This window comes from Haemorhous mexicanus, chromosome 3 (assembly GCF_027477595.1).
Source record: "Haemorhous mexicanus isolate bHaeMex1 chromosome 3, bHaeMex1.pri, whole genome shotgun sequence".
NCBI lineage: Eukaryota > Metazoa > Chordata > Aves > Passeriformes > Fringillidae > Haemorhous > Haemorhous mexicanus.
Genome location: NC_082343.1, coordinates 35,775,375 through 35,802,333, shown reverse-complemented (window position 1 = coordinate 35,802,333; position 26,959 = coordinate 35,775,375). Strand labels below are relative to the sequence as shown.

At 38.0% G+C, this 26,959-nt stretch overlaps 1 protein-coding gene across 3 annotated transcripts in view; it reads left to right on the top strand.

The window, feature by feature from the left end:
- CRIM1 (cysteine rich transmembrane BMP regulator 1) overlaps positions 1 to 26,959 on the top strand; it is a 172,783-nt gene that overhangs the window by 106,225 nt on the left and 39,599 nt on the right. For all 3 annotated transcript variants that reach the window (XM_059841364.1, XM_059841365.1, XM_059841363.1), the window contains 2 exons: positions 9,792 to 9,974; positions 14,003 to 14,200. In XM_059841364.1, coding sequence (XP_059697347.1) covers positions 9,792 to 9,974; positions 14,003 to 14,200 — 381 coding nt within the window. The remainder of the gene's footprint in view (positions 1 to 9,791; positions 9,975 to 14,002; positions 14,201 to 26,959) is intronic.

Sequence of the window (26,959 nt, the reverse complement as noted above, 5' to 3'; positions counted from 1 at the left end):
TGGTTTTTTGCAGTATTTTAAAATACTAACAAGTACAGAGGAGATACAATTGATATCAGTAACAGATGGAGAAAATATCTTACAGTGATAGGCTTAGATCAATTTCTTTGCTTCATTAAAAAAAATGCCTTCAAAGCAAGAAGATTCAAATCTGTATGAACTGGGACAAGCTGTTCTCAGCAGTGAGGGCGGCTAGCTGTTGGCACAAACTCCTGTGAGGATGCTGAATTCCTTATCTTCATCCTTTCCAATTAGGATTAGATGCCTTTTTAAAGCATGTGTTTTAATCAAATGCAATTTAATGAGTTTATAGATGGTAAGTGGGGAAGTTGTATAATCAGCATTACCAACAAGTTTCGTTAGTTACTTCTGTGTTTGAAAACCTCTGAAAACAAGCAAGAAGATGGAATAAAAAAGAAATGTGCATACTCACATTAGTATAGTTTTCCTGCTACTGTAACATCTATTGAATTAAATAATTAAAATAGCTAAATAATTCCTTTGGCCGGATTGGGGTGGGGGGAGCAGTCAGGAAGAATACTGATCATCATTACTTTAAAATAAGGATATCCATTAAAAATTACTGTATGTAGACTGCAAAAAATCCAATTTTAGGTAACCCTAATGATGGTCAGAGTGTTAAAGCAGGCCAGACTTCTGCAATATTTATTGCAATTTTGTGCTAACATGATAGATGCAGAATTACATGTTCAGAGTATGGGCAGGCTGGCTTTCCTGTGTGAGAAGGAGATCTGCTATAGCTGTAGAACAGTGGCCAATGTTGAGGGGATAGTTAATAATGGCTGCAAAACACATGCCATGGAGAGACTCTACAGTATGTTCTCTTTGTTGTTTGTCAACAGTTTGGGGGCAGATCAGTTATTCTTTTGCATGTGTTTTTCCTGGATTTAATATCAAACTGATGTAGAAGCTCTACAATATATATGTAGATTTTGTGTGGTTATCTTTGTTACTGATAGACACTGTCTCAAACTAGCAGACTGGTTGGTCTGTCTAAGAAAGGCATATTAATCTGTGGCAAAATAAGCTTCTGCAATAATTGCTTCTTTTGCAGATTGTAATGGTGGTGTTATTTGATCATAAATACAGCATTAAGTCAATACACTAGTCTTTATTTTCCTGCTTCAGATTTATATTGGGTGTGTCTGTATGTTTTACATCATATGCAATCTGCTGCTTCTCATAATTTATTCTATAATTTAAATAGACATTATAAATCACCAAAATAACATTTATTTCTGCTTGGAAAATGATCCTTTCATTTAATTGGAGCTTTTTATAAGTAGTTATTGTCTGTAACTGTCCAATCTTTGCATAGGTCAAGCTTTTTTGCAGATATTTTTAAAAAAAAAAGTTTATAAAGTCCTGAGAACAACTTTCTTATCGGTGCGAAGAAAAAATACTAGATTGCAGATAGATTACAATAGTTCTGTGTGATATTTTAAACATCATGGATGTATGCAGATATCAGAGTATTTCACATAAAACTGTTACAGCTAGAGACATAAAGTTGTGCTTTTTAAAGCACTGCTATATTTAAAAGTTTTCACTATTACAGTTAATGCTTACTGTCATTAGAATGTGATTCTTGTTCCAAAGGTCAGTCAATTGAAAAGGTCCATTTTAAGGCATGCATTGATTCCTTCATTTTGAAGGGAAGCATCTTTGTAAGGAAAATCATTCTGTGTTGTTAAATGTTATAGGAAAGAGTCCAAAGTTCTCTTTTGACACAATCAAGTTCCTTTGTCATGATTTATCTAGGGTGAGTATTTGAGCCATCCCTGAGCATACCCTGCCTGGTCCTTGGATGGCAGCTCAGACAACAATGATGATTGCAATATATTATTTCTTTTTTCTCCTTTTTCCTTGTCAGGAGAAAGGTCTTTACTGTTTAATTATTAACTTAAACCTTGCAAATCTATGGAACTGTTGGCAGTGATTTAAAATGCAGTAGTGATAGGATTTTGTCAGTCATCTGTGCTTAGATGGCTGGCTGGCTGTTTCTCCTATTTTTGATGACCATCAGTGCAAGCTCTAGTTCGTGCATGTAACAGTTCTAGCCTGAAGGAGACAGAAGTATGAATTTCTAAATTTAAATCTCTGGCTGCCATAAAATAGTATCACTAGAGGTATAACTGAATACCAACTGCAACTGAATACCTCACTGCTTATTGCATATGGGATTCAGAGATTTGCACAGTGCTGTTCAGTAGTAAAGTTTTCAGGGAAGAGAAGACTACGTCCATAGTCAAATGTACTCATTTCAGAGAAGTGTGAAGTCGATATAAAGGAAATAAGGCAACATGGGAAATCTATAGCAGATAGTTTCATCTTACTGTATGAAACTGAACAAAGAGGTTTTGTTTGTTGTGTAGTTCTAATGCCCTGTTTCAGGGATAGTGAGAGTCAGTATTGCTTTGTTTAAAGGCAGACTATGCTGTGAAGTTTCCCCACTTGCCCTTACGTGAAAACTGCTTTTCATCTAGAGAATACTAGATAGTATGTGATACTTATTAGGGGAGAATTGAGTGAGAGATTCCCAAGATACGCAGTCTTCCAAAAAACCCTGTATTTTACAGAAGCTGGTTTCTTCTGATCCATACAAAATATATTATTTACCAGGACTTCTGTCTGCTAATCCTGGTGTTCTGCTTTTACTCATGGGGGAGCTTGTAAGGAAGGAAAATTGATTCGGCATTCAATTACAAGCATCAACAAGTGAGTCTAAAGAGATTAAAAGCTGCATGTGCAGCAAGAGTTCAAGTGCTTGGAAACAAGAGTGAGTATCCAAACTTGCCAGTTCTCTAATTAGGTATTGATGCATAGGTCTCTTGAATGTAAGCTGCACTTAAAACACATTCTGACTGTGAGCTGTGCCTTAGAAATTTGAGAGAGCAATTACCAGGCATCCTGCAGCTGCTGCCTTCTGTCAGTCAGAGCTTTCACTTCTCAGTAAGTTTCCTTGAAAACAACTGCTACTTCAAAAAATATTGTTGATTGGTTTGTGAAATGTGATGCATTACCTGTGTGAGTGGTCCTCATCAATGTGTCAGCATGGTTCAAGGTCAAGGGGACCACGCTGCTTTCTGCCATTGCCATGTGTGAGCTGTGACTTTAGAGTCCAGCTCTACCAAGGATGGCTGTGGAGTCCCAATCCATTTTCCCTGGGGGTTGAGGTATGGACTTTCATTGCCCTACCCGTTGAAAATGGGACTACTGGATGGATGCATGAAAATAACTGGCATTGATCCTGGGAAGATCAAATCACACCTTCCCCAGGACTTAAGACTTTCTGTTCTGCTGTTTTAGGCTGTACTGATAATGCCATGGTGGTACAGCAACCACTTGATGTGACTCATAATCAGTATTTTATAACTGTTTCTGTGAATTTTTTTCCTCATTTATGAAGATAAGCTGACATAAAGGAGGCATTTCTTTTTACTCTGTGCCTTCTGGCTATTTTCACACTTGAATCTCTATACAGTGGTACTGCATTAGAGGAGAGATTAAAAATCCTCTTTAATTGCACTTCTTGTCATCTGTTGGTGCACTTGCTCCTCACAGCAATTGTAGATCCATTATTAATCTCATGGTGCAGGAAAGGATAAAGGTCATTCCACTATTTCTAAAAGGAAATAACAAAGGCCTATTTCTAAAGGGAGCATCAATGAGTACTGAAAGGATTTGATGGGGAATATAGGGGCAGCAAGGAAAATATTCACCTTAGAAGGAGGAATGAAGTGAGGTACCTCACAGACACCATCTGCCATGGAGTTCCAATTATTTGTTGCATTAATTTTGGGAGTTTTTATTGCACTTAAATAAACTTACTTTTTGTGTGCTTGAAAGAAATAAGGATTTGGGCAAGGTAATAGTCTGTCTTGGATCAGAGAACTAAACAGTCCTGATACTAACTGAACAGTACTGCATATTTCTCTTTGGCCATCCAAAACCACAGATTTTTGTGGTTCAAATAGGCAGCTGCTTAAAAAAATTAAATGCAAAATGCATCTTGTGAGATGAAAAAGATAACAAATTGTTTGGTACGTAATGAGGTTGACATGAAAGGAGGATAATCTGATAGCAAAAAGGTAGAGGGATTTAGTTGTTGTGGGCTGAGGTTTGGTTTTGGGGTTTATTGTTTTTAGTTCAGTCAGAACATCTGAAAGGTATTTGAAAATCATGGCTAATCACAGCTGGATGAGAATTTGCTCTATTATAATGAAAAAGTAGGTGAGTCTGCCAAACCAAGTCAAATGTTTTAGATCCTCTGAACCTGTATTATACTTGCCCTAGTCAAATTGGGAAAAGTGTGTGAAGCAGTACAAGTCCTTACCAGTTACATTTAAAACAAGAGGGAAAAGGAAAACACAGAAAACTGAAGGCCAGGCAACCCAAAATTCCTGGTGAAAACTAGTCTGTAGATAAATAGATAAAAGAGATGGGGTAGGGATTGTCAGGACCACAGCTGGATGTGAAACCAGACTCAAAACTCTTGAGTGGTTCACTAGGAGTGGGAGGGTTTTTCAATGGGAAGTAGAGACTGAGTTTTAAAAACAAACTTATTTTTTTAATAAAAAGGAATAAATGTATTTCATTTATTTATTGTTAATAAATGAAACACAAGATGCTCTATAGATTCTTCAAAATGATATGGCATATACAAAAAAGATTAGATATCAAATGGTGCAGTTCTGCCTTGGTTTAAAAGTTAAAAAAAAAATTAAGTATATACTTCTAGTGTTTATTTTGGTGAAATAGTAATGGTTTTTTTGCCAAAGTGAATTGTCTTGGTAGACTAATATCTTCAGTAATGTCTGGCTCAAATACTGCTGGATTTTTAACCTTGGATGAAGTTGCCAATACTTTGGAGGACAAGGTTAGAATTCAGTATTTTTCTCAAAGCGTGGAAGACATGGCTAGGCCTGTTAGAATGCCAGACCACAGCCCTGTGTTACAGGTTTGAAGATTTTTTTTTTCCTCCCCCTGCAATTTTTAACTTCTCTCATGCACTAGAGGCTTCTCACAACAGTCCTGGCAATGCATGATGGGCTGTGCCAGTACCTATTAGTGGTACTGTTTCAGATGTCTGTGCACTATTAACTAACCTGGTCACAACATGTATTTTCTTCTGTGCTGCACTGACAGAGACCACTGGGATTTAAACACATTCCTCTGTTATGAAGAACACGTCTTGCTTCCAAGGATTGTTTGGCGATTTCATCAAGAAAATCTGTCACTGTTTTAGAGCATAGCCACCACCCTCTGTGGGCCCAGCTCCTCCTTTGTTGTCCTGGTATTTTCCAGTAGTAGGTCTGCAGGATGTTAAAAAGCAGCACTGCTTAATTTCTAGAAGGAGTTAAGAGAAAGAAGGGGGATAGCCTTGCAGAAAATCACAGAAACAATCAAACACTAAAACACACGACCTGATGGAGAAAAATTAAAATTGAGAGAAAAGCATACATTTTATTTGTAAGAGAGGATGTAGGCAGGGACACCCTGAGGTGTCCTGAGGATGACTCCTCTTAGCAAGAAATTTGTATACTGGATAGAGGATAGAAAAAGCTGTAGAACATGAGACCTCAAAGATGAGAAATGTAATGAAGCTTAGGGGACGCTTCCTTTCCATTTGTTTGTTGCTTCTGTCTAACCTGAATTACCCCTTCCATGATTTTTGCTGTGTTACAGTCGATAAAACTGTGGAATTGTTTAATAGGTAGGTTGTATTTCCTCCATTACTGATGCTTTTAAAGAAAATATTAAGACAGGGATGCATCAGGTACAGCTGAATTTGTGTTTTCTCAGCATCCCAAGTATCTTTTAATTTCTTTTACAGACTGCAGTTGCCACAAAATAGTATTTCATTCCTTTAAGCTGTGAAAATATTTTTAAGTAATTGTATAAATAAATGCATTCATTTACAAATAATAGTTTCAGTTTTATTTTAATTCTGGTTTCTCTGTCTCTGGATGACGTTTTTAGAATATGCACAACCAAAGGATTTTCAGAACAGTTCTGTAATTGTGTTAATAGGGAATATGCTGCAATATAATATACTGCAGGAGTAAGGAATATGCTGCTTAGGGAAACTAAGCAGCACAACCTGAAGAGTAAGAATCCAAACAGTTTTTTCTACCTAGCTTGTTTTTATATGCTTGCAAGGAAGCAACAGCACACAGTTGCCTTATAACATTATTATGGGCCAATTCCAATGACATGTGACCTTCTCTTTTTTAAACTCTATCAGCTCAGCTTTGGAAAAATGGAAATCTTTTCTGTATTTTGTTTATACAGACACAGGAATCAAATTTTTCTGTTTCCTTCCCTTTTATTTAATAGAAAGTTCACAGCACTTACCCAAGTTCCTTCCAGGGCTCTGGTACAAATACTTCTTTATACTGAAGGAACATTTGAAGTCCTGGAATCATGAGCCTTTTAATCCTTTGAACAACAGAAAATTGTTTTGAATCGTGCTTCCGGTTTGGGAGAGCTGGAATTTCTGATACTACAGGAAGAAAATGCCCAAACTTGCCTGCAGAGGCTGATGCCCTGAGGCATCTCCTGTGCTTGGTGTGACCATGTGCAGAACTGCTGCCTTGCAAGGGATGGTTTGCCAGACTTAGATGTGTTTCTGAGCTGTTCCAACACTCAAATTAAAGAAAACTATAAGTATTAGGAAACTACAGAAATCTCAATAACAGAATTTTTTTTTTTTGAGTAGTTCAGCCCATAGAACTAATATGCATTTCATTAGATTTACATGTAGAAGGTAAAATATCTTTGAAAACTAATTTGATAAAACAGATTGTGTCCCTTTGCAGTTCAGATTGGAGGTTAAGGTTTGAGAAATGATCACTTCTTTTGTAGTGTGAGGCTGTGGGGTTTAGTGCCACCTTTTTGGGCTCTCAGCCCCAGAGCAAAAAGACTGTGGCCATGTAGGGCTAAATTTGTGTCAGAACTATTTTTCTTTTAACTCTGTGGCAGGAACTTTAATGCCAGATCAAGTCAATCGTAGTCATGCTTGACTTTATATAGAAGCAGAGATTTGTTTTTCCACTGCCAGAAAAAACCCTACATCTTTCTGGAGACTGTCCCCTCTGTCCTGGCTTCTTTCACAGATGGGCAGTTGTGTGTCAGTGCTTGGGCTGGATCGATCTTGTGTTACTGGGTTATCTGCGAGCTAGCAGACATTGAATTTATGTTCACAAAACCATGGCCTGTGTCTCATGCCCATTGCTTTGTTGTGGTAGTCTGCTTCACAAACAGGATTTGGAGTCTCAGATATGTTTAACTGCTTTGTGCTGTGATGTTTTGGCAGTTTGAATTTCTTTTGTGACACACTTTAGCTTGAAGGGTCCTACCTGCAGTTTTCTCTTTTTTGGCAGAGCAATAAATTCATGAATTTAGGAAAAAATGCATTTTTTTAATTTTATCCCTTGGTGACTGTCATACTTACATCAATAAGGCAATAAAATTGGCACTTAAAAGCAACAAGAAAAAAAGGGGAACTGAAAGATCTTTCAGCATATTGTAGTGGAAGAAATGCATTATTATAATTTCACTGTGTGTTGCTCACTGAAGCTTCCACCTGGAGTATCTAAAGCTAGAGTTCTTCATTTTAGGGCTTGTTTTGCCTTGACTCAGTCTCAAGACTGGAGTCTTACAGATGGTTCTAACAAAAGTAATCCTTGTCTTGTAGCTGGATGCATAGACTTAGGTGTATAGTTTAGTCTGGATATATACACTTACCATAAGGGTGGATGTTAAAAATACACACATAGTGAAATTCTACAGTGGTTTTCATTGTAGGAATAAAACATGCTGTTTCTCTACAGGATTTGCAGTTACTTGCGTAGTCTTGTTTGGACATTTAAAAATAGCAGTAATTAATGGGAGATCATGTTTCTACTTCTGATGAGGCAGGAGTTCATCTCTACTCTTCGGGTATGGAGGAATCAGTAAAAATCTGGAAAGCTGCAATCAAAACAGTGAAGCCAGAAGCAAATGGATTAAAGGCCTTTTGAGTTGTGTTGGCACTTTTCCTTTTTGAGAAGGTTTTTAAACTAACAGCTTGAGCTGCATAAACTTGAAATATTTCTCAAGTGTTTGTTTATGTGAATTGCTTTCTAATGAGGTCATAGCTGTTTTCCTGGACACAGTGGTATTTCCTCCTCTTGCTCTTATTTTTTATGCTGCTTTCTACATTATGCCTTGAAGACAGAACAGGCATGTAAAAATCAAACATTGCTCTGAATACTTCCAAGTTTCAACTCTAATGCTTTACAATCATTTCAAATAACTCAAGGCTGGAGCACAATATATGTTGAAAGAAGTGCTTGAAATGCTTTAGAGTTTCAAAGAAAAACTGTGTCATTGTCAGGAGAAACTCAGTTTTTAGCTCCCAGAAGTTAAGGGAATTGTGGTGGATTGAAAGGAATCTGCAAATGCTGATTTTTCATTTAAATATATTTCATCTCCCACGTGAGATTGATCACTAAGCAAAAGAAAAATCACCTGACCATAAAGTGGGCACAGTTTTCCACTCTAGGTGGCTAGGCATTACATATATAAGTAAGTAGTCTTTACCATCTGTTCTACAGAAATCAGAAACATGGACAATTGTCCCTTCTTTTATTTGCTGTTTGCTTCAAATGCAATGAAACACATTGGGTTTACCTACAGTATTTGGTAATGTTGTTGCTGAAGTAAATAACTTCCTGTTTGCAGAACCTTTGTTTTTTCAGACTGCTAGATTTACAGCTTCTCTAAAAAACAGACTGGTGGACTAGATACGGTTGTACTCCAGGCGGCTGCTTTCACAAATTTTGGGCTAGTGTCTTAGGAGGCCAAAATTTTATTCTGAAGTGGCGAGGAGGGAGGGGGCTTAGATCATTGAGTAATATAAAGATGATACTGTGAAGTCATTATTTCCTAATGACTAATGTGGACTACTGTAGTTGAACATAAATTTGGAGTGTATTTCCTACAGTGTCTTGAGTCACACTTCAAAATTTTGAGATGCTCTTAGTGTCCCACAAAATTTGGCTTTAATTATATGTCTAGGCTCTTCTCTAGATGGAGGCATACAAGAACTACCAGTCTTATGTTTTTGAAATACTAAAGTAATCATGTAACTACTATTACAATTGAGTTGTTTGGGTTTTTTTTGGGGGGGGGATATGGTTGTGAGCTGGCTATTACAGCTCCAGGTTGCTTGAAAAAAGAAATGTTCAGTTCTGTATAACAGATCATGCGGTCACAAAATGTTTGGGGGTGGGTTGGTTGGTTGGTTGGTTTTTTAACCTATCAATTGGACAGCTTTAGTGCCATTTATCCACCTGAATGCCAAGTCCTACAGAGAGAAAGATTACACTTAAGAAACATCAGAAACTGACTTCTTAAAACAGAAAAACACATTGTTTCATGTGCTAAAATTTGAAGTCACTTCAGAGTCATTGAGAATGAAAAATATTTAGCACCTACAAAGAAATACCAGTGTTGCAGTCTTTTTTTCAGGATTTTAATGTTTCTTAATTGAGACGTAATTGTAGACAGTTCCTCTGAAGGTTATTTTGAACAGCATTTTATTTTCTTCCATTGTTGAACAGAAAACATACCGTGTTCTTAAAATGAAATTGTATTTGAGTTTACAAAATGAAAGAAAAATCAACTGTCTCTTTTATATCTGTTTTTGTCAGTAGCAACATAAGCTTAACTATTTCCTGTTTAACAATAGCTGTACAACACTTTTTTTCTATTTCTTCTTTCAGAAGTGAAGCCAACTTGCATCTTTAACAGCATGGAGTATTATGATGGAGACATGTTTCGGATGGATGCTTGTCGATTTTGTCGGTGCCAAGGGGGAGTCTCTATTTGTTTCTCTGCCCAGTGTGGTGAGCTACACTGCGACAGGTACTATGTGCCAGAAGGAGAGTGCTGCCCAGTCTGTGAAGGTACAGTCTCTTGTTAATCCTGTCTGCTTATAATTCTGCTGCATTTTTTCTGTTTGCCTGTTCAGTGGAAATGAGCGATGAGCTCATTGAGCTTTTTGTTCTTCTGGAGTTTGCAGATTCCTCCATAATTCAGTTTATTTCTACATTTGTGCTGTCATATTATTTGCAGTGCTTCTCTGACCTTGACACTACTTCTTAGACATGGTCAAGTGTGCGTTGCTTTTTGGGGGGCCTTCTTGACAAACGACATAAAAAGCTGTTTTTAATTTCAGCACAGACATTTAGACAGGTATCTCCAGAGCTGCAGCTGTAGCCCTGAGACAAATTTTGATTGCTTTGCAACCTCCTTCTTATTCTGTTCAGCTAGAGTAATGCACACAGCTTCTTTCCTCTGCAGTTACAGCAAAGCAATGGGGCAGCAATCCGATGTCAGTGTTTTTATCTTCCTCCTTTGCTCTGCTGAGAGCCTTGCTAGGCCTGCAGTCCTCTTAAAAGGGCTCTGGGAAATTTCACATTGACCCTCTCGCATATACTAGAAAGTATTGGAGGCATCTTCTGCCAGAATACAACCAGAATTCCAGCAGAGGAAGATAGGGGTGGTGCTGGGCACTTGGACCTTGCCTCAGTGAGGATTAGTTTATGGCCACCAGGTAGGCAAAAGGCCTGTGAAACACTTTTAGTCCCTTAGTTTAAATGTGGATTTAGGAATATCTTCTCAGTGAGTGAAATCACCTGGAAATCTGAAATCTCCTCAGAGGGGAGGAGTCTAGTAATTACTGTGAATTTCAAACACTTTGCAGTCTCCTTAATGTCATTATTCCTGTAGCTCTTAGCAGGAGCAAATAAGCCAAAAGATCCATTGTAGTCGTGTTTTATTCCAAGCAGAGAATTAGAAAGTAAAATACTTCATAAAAATGCATCTCATAGAGGCAGCTGTAAGAGCTGGACCTTCTCACTCAGCACAGGATCTGGTGAAAAATGGCTTCCTTTGTTACAAGCTACTGAAAACTTCAGAGATTTAAACCCAAAATCTGGATAATAAAATATCAGGTGGGGAAGTTAGGAAGTAATTTTTTTAAGAGTATTTGTAATTTTTTAATGTTTTGATGTATATTTTACATATTTTAGTGTCAGTTTGTATCATGTTGACACATGGTGTTCATATGTAGAAAGACTGAAATGCAAATGTTGTAGATTAAAGTATTCCAGAGAGGTACCAGTCCATGTTTGCCCTGAGTTTAAGACCTGGCCTAGACATTCATTGCTGACTATACTTGAAGGCAGGATCCTAGATTTTTGGTCTTTTGTGGTGCAGTTGCACCTACACTTACAAGAGCCTTCATGGTCTAAGAAAAAAAAAAAAATCTGTGATATACTGTCATTTAATGACAGATTGAAAAAGTCTAGAGAAGGCATGTCTGGTGTGGTGAACTCTCACTAGTAAGTGCAGATTCATTCCTGAAAAAACTGCTGTATGAGCTGCTGACTTCATAAAATATATAAAATCTCTTGGATTCATTTCCTATAATTACTATTTTTTCTCATATGTGAATATTCCAAGATTTGGCATTATGAAATCATTGTGACAATATATATAAATGTATAAATATATCTATATATCAGCTTTATCTGTCCTGTCTTATTCAAATATAGGTGCTGATTTTTCACACTGAACTTGAAGATCTAGATATGTCCCTTATCCTCTTTGATGATTTAAATATTCAGCTACCTTATTATTTATCAATAAACTGTTCTGTCATATCATCATACCACAATAAAATTTGCTTTCTCCATTTTTGCAATGTTTCAATCAGACCAGCAAGAAAACCTGATAACATTTCATTTCAGGTTGATGAGTTGGTGTGTATTAGTCTGCAGTGGAAATTTCTTCTTTAAGACAGGTCCTTAGTAAGACTAAAATGGATAATGTTATATAATTAATGTGTAGTCTTATTTTTCTAGTAATGACTGTGGCTTAATACCAAGTTACAGGGTCCTCCATCAAATCACCTGGTGCTATATGGCTTGCTTCTTTCTGTTGTGTAGTCTCCTGATAGGGGTTATGACACTAAATGAAGGAAGTCTGACTTCTGAACGATTGGATAGTAAGATACATGGTGGTTTTTACTAGAAATCCCTCTTGATTTAGTGGCATTCTTTTAAGTGAGCCTAGACAGCTGGTGCCAATAACATATTATAATTGTCCTGGTTCCTTTAAACACTCAAAAAAAAAAAAAAAAAAAAAAAAAGATGGCTCTGATCTGTTTTTAAATAACTTGGGTAAAGTTGACACTTCAGTTGACAAGGTCATGTATTTTAAATGGGCAGAACATATCAGCCCACCCATTTGTGCTTTTCTAGTTGGTGAAGAAGGGGCATTTTTTCTGCCTGCTCTTCTGTTGAGTATTTCATGGCTTGTTGTCATGGTGATTAGTTGCTTCCTAGAAATATTTACTTGATGATAGAAATATTAAAAAAAAAAAATAAAAAAAAGCTTTTTCCCCCCAAGAATTCTAAAATGGGAAGTACTAAATTTGGTGTGAGTTGTGTAGTACAGGCAAAAGCCCTTCTTGTCTTAACTCCAGGAGTAGTTCTTGCTCAAAGTTCTGTAGGCTACATCAGCATTAGGAGATGTAATTCATAGCTATAAATGCTACTGACCTTTTAAGGGTACCAGGAACTTTGTGCTTTGAGTTGCATAGAAGACTTTTGCAAGTAGCACAAGTCTAGTATGCCTTTTCTGTGCTTTTTCTGTATTCCTCTGTCAATCAGAATCCTGTACATAGGTTGAATGATAAAATTCACTTCGTTTCTTTGTGTATTTTATTTTTGGCAAGGTCAAAAACCTGTATGTTGGTTTTTTACAGATGCAGGATCATACTAAAACATCAAAGGTGCAAAGTTAAGAATTTAGGTAGCATTTTAATTTTTAAATGCCTTATTTTCACAACCATCTGGTTTTGGACTTAATCAGAATTTTACTAAAATTCTGAATATCAGTACAGCTCAGGATGGGGGGTGAGGCTGTGTGCCATTTCACTCCAAAAGTTTGGAGTGTCATAAAGGGGCTTTGACTAAGACAACAGCTACTGGCACTGCTACAGGTTTTATCTACATTCAAAATACATTGCCTTTCTTCCAAAGGGGACTGACAAAACTCCAAAGAAATAATCCAAGTTTCATTCAAGCCTTATTTTTCCTTCAGATAGGACATCCCGTTTCTCCCAAGTCCTTCCATCTTAACACTCCTGGAAAATTAACTTATAATAAATCCCTTGTGCTTATTTTATGCCTGCTAAAAAAAGATATTTTCAGGTGTGTTTATTACTTTAAATATACTAAATTTGCTTTACTGTGTAATTTGTAGTGTTGCTTGCTTTGCAAACCTGACCTACTTACTGTACATTCTCAGATACTTCATTTCTGAGCCTGACAGTTACCTTTTCTTAGCCATGATGATAATCTGTATACATTCACATAATGTATATATTTTTAAACTATTAATATCAGTGCAACTTACCACATCTCTGGAGTACTGTTATTTCTGAAGAGTAAAAGCTGCTTTTATTTCCAGAAATGAGGTAGCATATACAGACTTTCATGGAACTTCAAGAAAAATCTTACACAAAGTATGCTTTGTAAAATTATGTTATTTAAATACCCAGTTCTTAATTTGACTGCTAGCAGGTAAGTGGGACTTTTGGCTTTCAAGAGACAAAACTTCAACTGAAATGAAGTTGAAAACTGACCCTGTTCAAAAAGGTAGTGTATCTCCAACACTAGGATGAGGTGCAGCTCAAAGGCACTCTTTCTGTTCAGCAACAAATGTGCCAGACAAAGCCTCACCTTTGTTCATAGTGTAAAAGAGTGTTGCAGTGCTGACAGGAGTCATTCCAGTGGGTCACCTAGAAATGTTGGTATAAAAAAAAGAATCAACAGATCCAAGAACCATTTTGTCCTGAAGCATAAAACCAAAAAAATTGAAACTTAATTAATAACACACACTCTTGCAATTGCTGTCATTTCAGACCCACTTTATCCAGTCAACAACCCTGCTGGCTGCTATGCCAATGGGCAGATCCAAGCTCACGGGGACCGCTGGCGGGAGGACGACTGCACCTTCTGCCAGTGCATCAACGGGGACCCGCACTGCGTGGCCACGGCCTGCGGGCAGAGCTGCCTCAACCCTGTCAAGGTCCCCGGGGAGTGCTGCCCCGTCTGTGAAGGTAGGAGTGCTAGTCCTCCTCTTTTGGATTTGGGCTGTCATGGTCTCTGCTTTCCTGGCACTTCTTGGTTCACTTTAAAATTTTGGAGGATAGAAGAAGCTGGTGTGGCATTGGCTGTTACTGAATAATTACAGAGGGCAGGAAACATCAGCCTATGCCTTTATGTTGGCAATCCCTGGCACTCTTTTGGTATAAAGAGGTGGTTAAGATCAGCATTAGCTACTAATTTTTCTCTTAGCTTTGCTCAAGCCTTATTTATAAATATAGGAGAAGTTAGAAGGTCAAAATATTTGTCACTATAGGTATTACTGTTAATTGGATTATTCGTGTTTTCTTCTTCATCGCTGTCATTTAGTTGCAACTAAAAATCTCTTTATACAACATAGTTTGATATTGGACGTAATTATTTCAGTGAAATTTGTAAAAAGGCATATTACCTGGGAGATAGATTAACTCTTCAACTTCACAATTACTTTTTCATTTGTTTGTGGAATACATGTGTATGGTATAACTGAGATTTAACCTAACTATAAGGTAAATGCTTGCCCAGCCTGACAAGGGAAATATGAAGACTTGCAAACTGAGACATTAAAAAATATTTTGAATTACATATGTAAATGTGCATTTAGAGCTGCATTTTATGGAGTAGCCGTTCATCAGGGAAAACACCAGATAAATTAGAAACAGTTCTTCTAGACCTAGAGCCATCTTCATAGTACACAAACACTTGTGGGTGCTCAGTGAGTTGACACTTATAAGTTTTTCTCATTGCATCTCTGATTTAAAAAAAAAAAAGAATTTTGTATATCTACTTGTGTCTTGGAGCTCTTCTTGGTTTGCAGTATCCACCCAAGTAAGCTCACTGGGATACTTACTTTTCGGGATAAATATGAGGAGCGTAAGGATTTCTTTAACTCCAGAATTCACATCACTAGGTATGAAGAAGGTGTTTGATACAATGTGTAAAAGCTGCAGTGAATTGTACAGAATTGCACTGTTTGCACTGAATTAGTGTCACTGTGAGGAAGCAGGTTAACTGCTGCTAATCCCCAGTGATCACCTCAGGATGGGGTATCAAAGAGAGCCTGTGCTGTCACCCCTCATTAGCTAGGTGTCTGAGCCAGCTTGGGAAGGCATACAGAGAGAAAGAGAGGCTGATGGAAGTATTCTCACCATGTTAATACACTGAGAGAATTCTTTTCCTCTAATGAGGGAAGGATAGGCAAATGTGTCTATTTTCCTATTTTCCTCTTCCAGACTGGAGAAAATGAATGAGAGATAATTCAATTAAATGCATGCATACATACATACATTCATACATACATATATATATATATATATATATATATATATATATATATATAAGCTAATTATGAAGAACCGTGGGAAGCAAACACAGGGTCAAGCATAGGTTTCCATCCTTCATTGCTGAAGGTTGCAACATAAACAAGCTGGTGCTTCATTAACATACCACAGTAATGTCTCTGCAGTGCTCTCAGGACACAAGTTAGGTCCTCTGGTCTAGGCTGCATAATTCTATGCAATAACATGTTAGTACTTTTAGAAGAGGATGCAGCTACAACTGTTTCAGTCCTTAAAAGCTGTTTCATAGTTGCTTTGGTGAGTGACATGGAGTGCAATCATATTTATGATACAAATGGATGAAAACTGACACAATAGAATTGTGGAATCAATATTTAAATGAGGTCCTTGTGTCATCTAAATTATGTTTTATTAAAAAATAATCTGATTTCCTATTTGTCATGTTAGCCTTTGTATGATATATGCTTAATAGTAGTCATTTAGTTTTGAGTGTATCATCTGGAAGGCAGTGATACTGAATGGTATTTTGAGGAACTTCCTAAGTTTTAAGCTTAAAAGCATCACATTTGCCTTGGTGGGTTTTTTTTTTTTTTTTTCTTCAAAAGGTAATGAAATTATCTAAATGGTGAAACCTACAATTAGTATAAGTGCTTCTAGTTCGTGCTGGATTGAAGTTTCAGCATACTTAGGTACCAGGGGTCAGAGAACATCTGAAAACACTTGAATCCTCTCTTAGATTTTCCCTTCCCTCTCCTACAGCAAACAAATACAACCAAAACAAATTATTATGATCTATTATTGTAAATTATTTAATTCCAGGAATCGAAATATGGGATTATTTCAAGGTAAAAAAAATATTGGACTGTTAAAACACAGTAGTGAGTTCAGATGCTAGAACCCAAGATTTAAAAAACTGACTTTGCAAGAAGCACCTCTGGATGATTTGGTGAGAAGTTATTCAGCATTTGAGACTTAATAACTTATTTTGCAATAATGACAAATGAAAAAATCTCTGAGAAATGAACCATCAAGGGTACCAGCAAATCTCTTGGAGTCATGTTTTGGAGCATCAAACAAGTTCAAGGCTGTTATGCCTTGTGATGAGCAGCCTGAATAAAAGTATTTAGGAAGATGAGAGCAAGGTGTTACCTGATTTGAAGTATGAGCCCTGTGTGTCTTTCTGAATGTGTTAACATTTTTCTTTAAATCACACATTAAGAAAATCCCAGAACATTAGGAAAAAATAACAATGTTAGATGTTGACTGTCTGCATTTAACATTAAGAATGTGTATCTTAAAATTACCTTTTTTAAAAAAGGTGTTTGAGCTGATAGCAGCAGGAACTTCTGTGTAAGCTGTAGGTTTCTGGCCCACCTCCAAGGTCAGATAGCTTCATATGTCTTAAGCCTTAAATCTGAGATTAGTAGTGTTTCTACTTGGAGTTTAATGCGTGGGGTAGGAAACAAGTACTGTCTGCTTTCATTACAATACAGCTGTCACTTGCTAACCCAGTAGGCAAGGAGCTTCTTTAGATTTCTGTTCTCGGGTTTTCTCCTTGTTCTAAGGCTGAACTGGAGAAGTATGCATGCCCTGGGAAGACAGCTAAAACTTTTACTTCCTTTGCACAACTGATTTTTCCCACATTTTAGTTTTATCATTTTAATGACAAGCTAGTCCCATCTAAAATGCTATTTTGTTTCTGCCATCATCCAGCCACCTGACATCTCTATTCTCTTAAACAGGTAAGCTGCATGGATCAGTACTCCTTCCTGTTTTAAATCAGCTTCTCACTGTTTTCCCTGGGCATTGTTTCTGTTGATGAAGTTGTGCTGCTGATGCTCACCATGCTGTCCATGACCTGCCGGGGTGGTGGGAACAGGGGAGAATAAGGTCCTGCCTGGGAAGCTGGCTGAGAAATCAATCCCTTGATTTTAATGATTCTAATGAAAAAGATGTGCAGTACATTTTATTGGAGCTACAAGCAATGAAGTAAATTCCAGGCTCATTTTTTCCTAAAGAGGAATTAAAATGGATTGTCAGCGATTTGATGCTTTTCTGCATACCACCTCGTTGCACTTGCATATCCACAGCTTAACCTGAATTTTGCAGTGCACTGTATGAGCAGAAGTATTGACTGTCTGTGCTCTCCAGTTTGGTTTCTCCATCTTTCTTCTTCTCTAATTTCCTACTGCTCAGGAAAGAGAAGCAGAATTCTTATCTAGTGTGGGCAAAGGTCTGGCATCAGTGATATTATATAAGGGTCATATTTTCAACTATGTAAGTTAGCAGAAAAAGCAGTGTGCTTTAGTGATATGTTTAGTAAATGGGCAAAAATAATGTAAATTTTGCAGCTGATTTTGAAATGGTAGTTTACTACTGATTGTAAAGATAAAAATACCTCATTTTGCACTCCTCTTTTGAGTGACTTCCAGTTCTCACTCACATCTCAACATATCAACACTCTCAACAAGAGTATATACCCTAGAGAAATAACATCATTTTTGCAGATTAGTTTAAAATTACTTCTTTTCAGAAGTTGTATTATGTAATTGCATCATAAATATACTTTGTTTTTTTGCTCTTGCTTGTATACTACATTTCTTGATTCAGCTGTAGGTCTTACTTTCTGCACTAATTTTTTCACTTTTTTTGTGGAGACTAATGCAGAATGTAGGAAATAATTTCTGACATGTTAGAATCCTAACTATGCATCAGATCTAAAGCAGGAAGAAGAATGGGACCTGCTGAAAGCCCCCTACTACCTAAGTCAGTTTAGTGGCTGATAGACCAGTTCAGGCCCATGTTTCTATTTAGAAATAAGTATTAGATAAAGAATAATAAGGAAGACATTTTATATGCTTATCACTATTTTTAAGCATGCATTTATTTCTCATTGAACTTCTATTTACATTTGAAAGAGAACTCACTTCCAGCAGCCAGCTTCAATTGTGTGAGTTTACTTTAAGCATGTCAGATATAAGCTCTTTAATATGCGAACCAAAGCATTTAGTCAAAGATATTTCTATCTCATATTTTGGTTTGAGTGTTGAGGGGTACAGGGATTTTTGAGACAAATTTAGGATTTGATGAGAAAATTCTAATTAAAACTGCTTGTGGATCTGGCCTGGCTGCGGCTCATCCAGAGTAAAAGGTTATTAGTATCAGTCACTCCTGACTCTTCCTCTCTGTCTTTGATCTAAATGCTGCTGTACCTTCAGTTCTGCCAATCCAGTTATTTCTTGGCTGGTTTATAATCAGTTTCAATGAAGGACATATTTGTTCCTCTAGATAAGTTTACATTCCAGCAGCTTCATAAGGATAAATTTTTTCTTGGATTAACTTACAAAAGATTTTGCTGCCAGAGATCACATATAACATAGTAGAAATTCCGTGTACAAAGATTCTTGAAATATGAGCCCAGTATGTCAGCACACAAATGTATTCAGCCTTTGAATACAGTAAATTCAGAACAAACAAGAACATTCTCATTCCCTCATGAAGAAAATCCTGATGTTCTTGCTAGCACCGTGAGAAAACCAGGCTGTGAGGATTGTAGAGACTAAAGTTACATCAAATCAGCTGTTGACACGTTTCTAAATTAAAGACTAAGATGGAGCAATAGTGATATTTCTGTTACTATATAGAGCTGATTTGTATCTGTTCTTCACAGATACCTTTTTTAATTCTTCCTAACATGCTGCTGTATATGTATCCATGGTGTATATCCTGTATGTGCTATTCAATACACGTTCCCAATCTGGATGCCCAGATTGGTTTGCAATGTATACTTTTCTGAATGCTTGCCTTGGGTTTGCTGGGGAAGATGGTAACAATGGCTCCCCTCACTTCAATCTTGCCTGCTGCTGCTGGAAGGGGAGGCTGAGTGAGGTTCTTGAAATGCTTTGCGCTGGAGCTCCCTGGAGAGATTGATGAGGAGGAAGAGACAGGAGCATGGGGGAGTAGGTGCATGAAGGAGGGGGGTATTTATGGATGTGGTGTGCCAATACAATGGGTTTGTATATGGATTTAATTTTCAAATCTGCGGGCAGCCTCTCTTGAGTAGCACTGTAGCTGGTATCCACTAGTATCTTTACCAGCTCTGTTTGATGTTTTTACTAGCTCAGATCAAAGCTAAATTTATTTTATTTATAGACAACAAAGCTAAAAAGAACAGCCAGTGTCTTAGAAGGCAGAGTATGAATTCATATGTGTTAAAGCAGAGAACTGATAGAAAGATGCTCACCAAATTCAACAAGAGAAAATACAGCATGCTATGCTGTGAGGATCCAGATTGATTTTGATTTTTGTCTCAACATTGTTTGACCAGAGGTATATGGGGGAAGGGCTGCACATGTGCCACTTGCAGGAGGCAGCTAGGAGAAGATGGAGGAAAGCCCTGTCTCTAGAGAGACTTTTCCTGACAGCCATTTCATGTCTCACATGGAATAGGCAGTCAGTAGGAGACCACCAAGGACACTGTGTCCTCCAGAGAGGTTCTCCAGTCGGGTAGCAAAAGGTCTCCACCAGTGCACTGCAGTCAAATGTTCAGCTGGGCCAGTGGTCTCCTGCCAGCCAGCAGACCTTGGGAGGAGCTGGGGGCTATAAAAGTAACTGTGTCACAAGCTGCTGGCCTCTTTTTTGCCCTCAATCTTTTTGCTTGCTCTTGCTTGCTCTCCCTCTTGCTGGCTGGTCACCTGCTGACCACCTCCTGTGTCCCGTCCTACCACTTCCACCTTCCTCACCTGCTCCAGCTGTCACCACGATCCCTGCTGCAGCCCTGTCCGGGGTTCTGGGCCTCCTCCCCATGCCCACACACCTGGTGTGCAGTGGCATCGCCACGGGAGCTGTGCCTGTGGAGCTGTGCAGGCTCCCCGGCTGGCAGCGTGCATGCACACACCCCGCGTGCACGTGGACACCGATGGCGCAGTCCCCAGTTCTGCTGGTAACACCCGCTTCTTCTGTCTCCCCTCTCTCTCTCTCCCCCCTGCTTTCTTTTTCCTTCTCTTTCCTCCTTTCCTGTCTTTCCTACTCTTGTTTAGTTGGGCATCACCCTTTTCGTTGCCAGTAAACGGTTCTCAGATATAATATTTGCCTTGTTTGGCTTAATTCTGTCCTAGATCATCTGGTTTGAAAGAACACCCCGCAGTTTCCCCTTAGTGGAATGTGACATGCTTGGAGGAGATTCTTCATGAGTCCTGAACCAGAGCAATTGTTAAATAGCAGCTTTCCAGGAGAGGCTTTGTGATTAAGGGGAAAGAACATGTTGAATGTGGATAAACAGGGCCTTGAGAAGGCAAATACCATACTGAAATTGAGATCAAGAGGAGAATTCACAAGACCTGAAGTAATCTTTTTTGCTCTCTTGCCTGTGGGTGGGTATGCCCCTGGATGACATACTTGGTTCTTTTCTGTACATTGCTTCTCTGATAAGGGTGGAAGCTGGAAAGCATTGGAGAGCTATGAGCACAGTCCAAAATTTGTAGAAGACAGACTGAATAAATTGGATTGGTTCAGCTTAAAATAAAACTGTGAAGTCAGAATGTGAGCATAGCAGTCCTCAAGTGACTAAAAGGTTGTTGCAAAGAAAAAGATAAGGCAAAAAAAAAGAATGGAATTGAATTACAGAAGAGAAAGATGGGATTTAGAGGAAGGCAGAAAGTTGTTGAAGAAAACAAAATTCCCTCTGTGGCATGTTGTGACTAAGATTGTCTTTTTGATGTGTTCAGGGCATGGCAGTTGTATTTTCAGCATTAGTGAAAGGAGATTTGCTCAGGAAATTGCTTGCATATCTGAAAGCAGTACTGGTATTTCACGTTTAGTTTTCGGTGTTCACGCAAGTGATGGCTGTAGCTTACCAATACAGAGCCCGATACATAGCTGGGGGCCTGGAGGGGGAGGGTGTTTGGGGTCTTTTTAACTAAACATCAAAGTCATCAAAACCCTTTTGGCAAGACATCTTGATACAATATGTCCACTTAAATCACTTCTTTCCAGTTACCTGACACACTAAAGCCCATGGGCTTAGTAATATAAACCCAATGGATGATGCAGGGGACTGGGTACTTTAAGGTTGCTGTTTCCATAGGGAGGGAGGCACAAAGCATTTCCACAGAAAAGGCATGAAATTGGAGACAAAGGCATACTGAGACGTGTTAGTGTAGAGGGGAAGACCTTCCTTTATCCTTGGCCTGTCCCCAAACTCAAGCTCTTCAGTTGACCCAGCTTTTCAGGGCATGCACCTCCTTTCTCTGGTGACAGCTGGGAAAAGAAGGCCCATTCCCTTGTGTGGATCCAGGACAAACAGTTAGTTAGTCTTAAGCTTCTGATGGATGCTTCTATATAGCTTCTATAGCTCCTGTAATGATATTGGGCCTCTGGGATTTGACTTTGTTTATTTAATCTATTATCTATTTATCCGTTTAGTTTGTTTTCTCTTTTGACTTCTCTTCATTAAGAGCCAAGGCTTAGGCAATCATACTGGCCTTCTGTGCTTTCCCCCTGGTTTTAGAGCCAGTGGCTTATTTTTGCAGCACAAGGAAAGGATCACATTTCTTCAGATTAAAACAGACAGCTAGGTAGAGTGGAGAAAGGGGTTTTTCAAGTGCCATAAGGGACTGCAAAATTTTTGTATGTGCTCACACTTCTTTTGGCTCAGACCAGCTCTTCATGGGGACTGGTCAGGGTTCCTGTTCCATTGCAGCTAACCAGATCCATTGGCAATCAGCTAAATTGGCAGTTAGTGCTGCTGCTTACTGCTTGCTTCTTGCTGGGCTAACAATTTTGCTTTCTAAGTAACATTACAGTGTTTTAAAAAGCAATTCCATTTTTAACAAATTTTACCAAAAAAAAGAGGGAATATGCCATATGAATAAATAATAGCATGGGAATAATACTAAAGAAGCTACAGTGATAGGAAAAGCTCTTTCCCTCAGGCTATCTACATCTGTGGACAGCCATCTGCAAATTGGAATAATAGCTGTGTTCACAGGAAGTAAATATTGGTTAGGATAGTATAATTTATTTTTTTTTTAAACAAGATAATAAATACAAGTGTTCAGCACTGGCATTGATGCCAAAAATGTCCTTTAGGAAGGTCTGTGGTTGTTTCTATTCCCTTGGATCTCTCAGAGGCTCAGGCTATTCATAGAGAAAGCTGATACACAGTAATTGGTTATCTCACAGCATGTCCTTCTCCAAGAGAGCCCTCAGGTACAAGTGGCTGGGTGCCAGCATAAGCTGTGAATGAGAAATTAAGTGTTAAACAAAATCCCCTCAGAGGATTTTCCTGAAAAGACCCACAGTACTTTGCTGTCATTATGGCTGACACTTTATCTTCACGAAAAGAAATTAAAATTTTCATCAATAAAGGAATCCAAACTCTAGCTGAGATGTAATTCAGTTCAGTTCCTTTAGCGTGTCTAGCACTTCATTAAGTAAAAACAGGCAGCAGAGTCCAGTGAAAAGAATTTTGATTCATTCAGGATGAAGTCAGTGGCAGCGAGCAGTGTTCACTGACACGGGGTGTGGGCCCAGAGTCCTCCTTAGAGCATGAAATGTAAGTTTCTGTTCGGCAGTGGTGCTGGAGCTCCCAAGCAGCCCTTTGATCAAAGTCAATTAAGGGATGCAAACACCACGCTGCAGAGAATTGGGCTTCTGTTTGCCAGATCATGATTTAGTATGGTTTAGTGGTTCTAGAGAAGGCAGCTGAGCCTGTGGAACCACTGTGTGGTGAAACCAAACTGGCCAGAGCAAGCCAGTGAAATTCAGGAAGACTTTATGAGTATGGAACAACGTTTTCATGGTTTTCACCGATTCATTGTTGAATTCAGTGGAAGGCTGCTGAAAGGATAAATAACCAGAGAATCCTAATGAATATGTCTCAGAGGATGTCTCACTTATGAAGAACCTCATGGATCCTCCTCATTTTTTTCAGCACCAATGGTTTTCATAGATTTGCCTCAGATGTACACTAATTTAGTGTTTATCTTCACCTAGTAAATATAAGTGAATGGCCTTCTTAATGTATTTTAACAATTCTTAATAGACTTAATTGATTCTGCTTCAACAGGTGGTCATTTCTTAGAGTCATTTCACTGAAAATTGTAAAACAAATTTCTTATCAGCATTTAAATTCATTTGACATGCCTGTTAAATCAAAAACTGCTAGAATTGATTATTACAGAGAAAAGGTTTTAACTTCACATTTTGGGAGTGGAAAGCATGTATTTTGATTACATCACTGCAAAAAAGACATGTATGTATACCCCCGGCTTCTTTACTCTGCAGCAATAAATAGTCTTTGGTTGTAATAGTTACTTTCAAAGAAAAAATATGTATTTTAGTAGTTTCAGGTTGTCAGCATGAATAAAATTTGAGACAAAAGGCTGCCAAACTGAACTATGTGTTTGGAGGTACTAATGAATGTATTTTCAGAGTTACTTGTGACATTAGAAAATTGTATCACCTAAGTCCTTGCATACATTCATAAATTGTTATGTGATGCTGAATTGCTGAACCCTGATAGCCAACAGAGACAGCTAAATTCTGGGAAAAAATTTCCTGTGAGGCATTAGGTATTTCAAACCCAGGAAGGAAATTCTTTAGCCCAGGACTCAGGACTGATATTTTTCATGTAATGAATTGGAGGGGCGGGGAGGGCTGGAATGCGAACTATGAGGATGGAAAACATTTAGTCACTCTTGGAATGATATGAATGTTTTTACAGGAAGCTTAAGTAAACACACATGCTGCTGCTTAGTAGGCTGCAGTTAACTTTTTTGGACTGTAGACAAAATTTAAACAAGTATGCAGACTCAATTGAAAGGCTGTTGAGCAGCACACCCTGCAGGCCCAGTTTTGAGCCAGTTATCACTTAAAACATTAGATTAAAAGTTAGACTACAGTTTGTTTGGTTTTTTTTTTCTTTTATGTTTTTTTTATGGTAAATGCTTGAATGCACTGATTTTTAGTTTCTTTAAGTCATTTGATACTGGTTTCATAGGATCAAAACATCTTACTTCTTTTAAAGGTGTAGCCTGTGTTATGAATTACTACAGAAGAGGGAGCTATTTCACTTTTCCCTAACATGGGCATGTTCTTTATTATTCATGCTGGAGATCTTTCTCCTTGTTTAGAACATGACTTTTATTCTTTTTTTTTTTTCCCCCAGAAGAGGTTTTCATTTTATGAAAACAAAAGAGACGTTGGACATCCTAGAATCCTATTCTGTTGAGCTTACTCAGAAGAAATGTTGTACAGAGGAAGAAGCTTAGAATACAATAGTTACTTCCCTACTTACAACCAATTTTGTAAAGCCATGGAGTAGCTATTTCCCTCGCATGATATTACTGAAACTATGAAACAAAACCTTTTTGGAGTTAAAATACTGCATTCCCAATGAAACAAAGAGATTGTTTTTCAAGTAAAATTAATAATAAAAATACCTTGCTGAGAGGTAAAGCTTGCATAATGTATTAACTTAAAGGAGAACAAAAAAAATGAGACTGATTAAAGCTGGTTGTGGCTGTTACTAAATAATTCTTAACAGAGAATTGCTCTTACAAACACCTGGAAGAAATTTTGCTTCCTGAATAAAAAAGCTAGTTTTTAAGTCATGAAGTAGATTCAGAGAGATAGTGTTAGGCAAACATGTACTTATTTTGCAAAAAGTAGGTATTCAGTACTCGGCAAAAGCATGCAGAAATCATCAGAAATTGAAATATTTGTCTTCTGATTTCAGTTCCTTGATTAGGATTCATCAAGGATATTGCTGCTTTAATTGGAAGCATCCTGAGTTTATGTGAAAGTGAAATTCATGGAGTGATGCAAGTTGGAAAGGACCACCAGAGATTTTTCTAGTTCTTTCTCCTTCTTAAAGCAGGTCCAGTGACAGAAGGATGTCAAGGCATTGTCCTAGTTAAATTTTGAATATTTTGAAGGATGGAGATCGCGCAGGTCTCCGTGACTATGTCATAGTTTGATGACCCTCATGGCTCAAAAGAAAGATGAAAACAGCTTTTATCAAGTTGTCATTTCCCCTTTCGTGTTTGTGGGTTTTGCCTCTCATCCTAACCTGGAGCCACCTCCAAGACTGGCCAGGTCTTGTCATCTTTGTACTCTGGAGTTAAGGAGTGGTAGAGAGCAGTGGGATGCCCCCTGACCCTCCTTCCCCAGGCTGAGCAAGCCCTCCTTTGGCTCTCAGCCTGTCCTCGTGTGTCACCTCTCCAGCCCTGGCCAGCTCAGTGGCCTTGTCACGTACTTGCTCAGGTGTGTCCATGTTTCTCTTCTGCTGAGGAACCCACATCTGGACGCTTCTCCAGCTGTAGGCTTCCAAATGCTAAATGGAGGGAAACCATCACTTCCTTGTACCTGCAGGCTCTGCTTCTGCTGGTGCAGGTGCCTCTTGTCCTTCACACAAACCAAAACTGAACTCTTGGTTCTGGCAGAATATATTTGGCTTTGCAGAAGAGTAGTTAAGTGTAATCTCTCTTTGCTTTCTGATACAAACTCTATGGCTACAGTTCAGATTTTGAACTAAGAATATGATAGGAAGGTGGGTATAATTTTTCATTCTGGTTCCACACTTAAGAAGGATGCTATTTAGTTAGTTAGTTGTCTTTTGTATAATTTATATAATTTTAATTAAATCTTTTTTTTTAACAGTAGAAGTTAACAAGATTGCAATAAATTTTAAATTGTCCCTGGTTTTTTTTCTTTATTTTATTTGTTTTCTAAGGCTTTAGCAGTCAATGGTATATTTCAGTTCTCATTCTCTTCCTTTTTTAAAAAATAATTTATCAAATTGTGTATATAATAAAATTGTAATCCTGAGAAACAAATTTTTCCCCGCTCCCACTGAAACATGGATGCACCAATTTCTCTCCATATCTGAATATTTGAACAGTATCTTAGTACCTCAGTATAAGAAATTTCAGGCTCAGTACTAGACCAAATAGACCATCTTTTGTTCTTGTGCATGCATTTATAGTAGTTCACATTGTTAACAGAAGAAAATATCTGCTTTTTGTACTACAAGCTGTGTCGCAACACTCAGGAGCAGTGGGAGGTCTCAGAAATTAAAGAATAAGGCGTGTAGGGATAATACAGAAGTATTCTAGATGGAAAAAAAAATCAGTGAAAATACTGTTCTACCATGACACCACCTTGATGCTTTTGGGGTTTTTTTTGACAACCAGTTTTTGTGTTGGTATGGTTAATATAGGTCCTTAAGGACAAAGCTAGCTTCAGACATTACTTGAATGCCACCTTTCTCTCATCATAAATGCAGCTTGATTTCAAGCTGGAATTATGAGCTTCAGGGTTTGATCACATATTGTAGTATTTTTCAGTGGACTAGTCAGACTGAAGGTCCACCAGCAGCTGAAATACCTGCTGTAGATTTTAAAATCGTTGAAGTTGTTTTTAAGTAAATGGCAC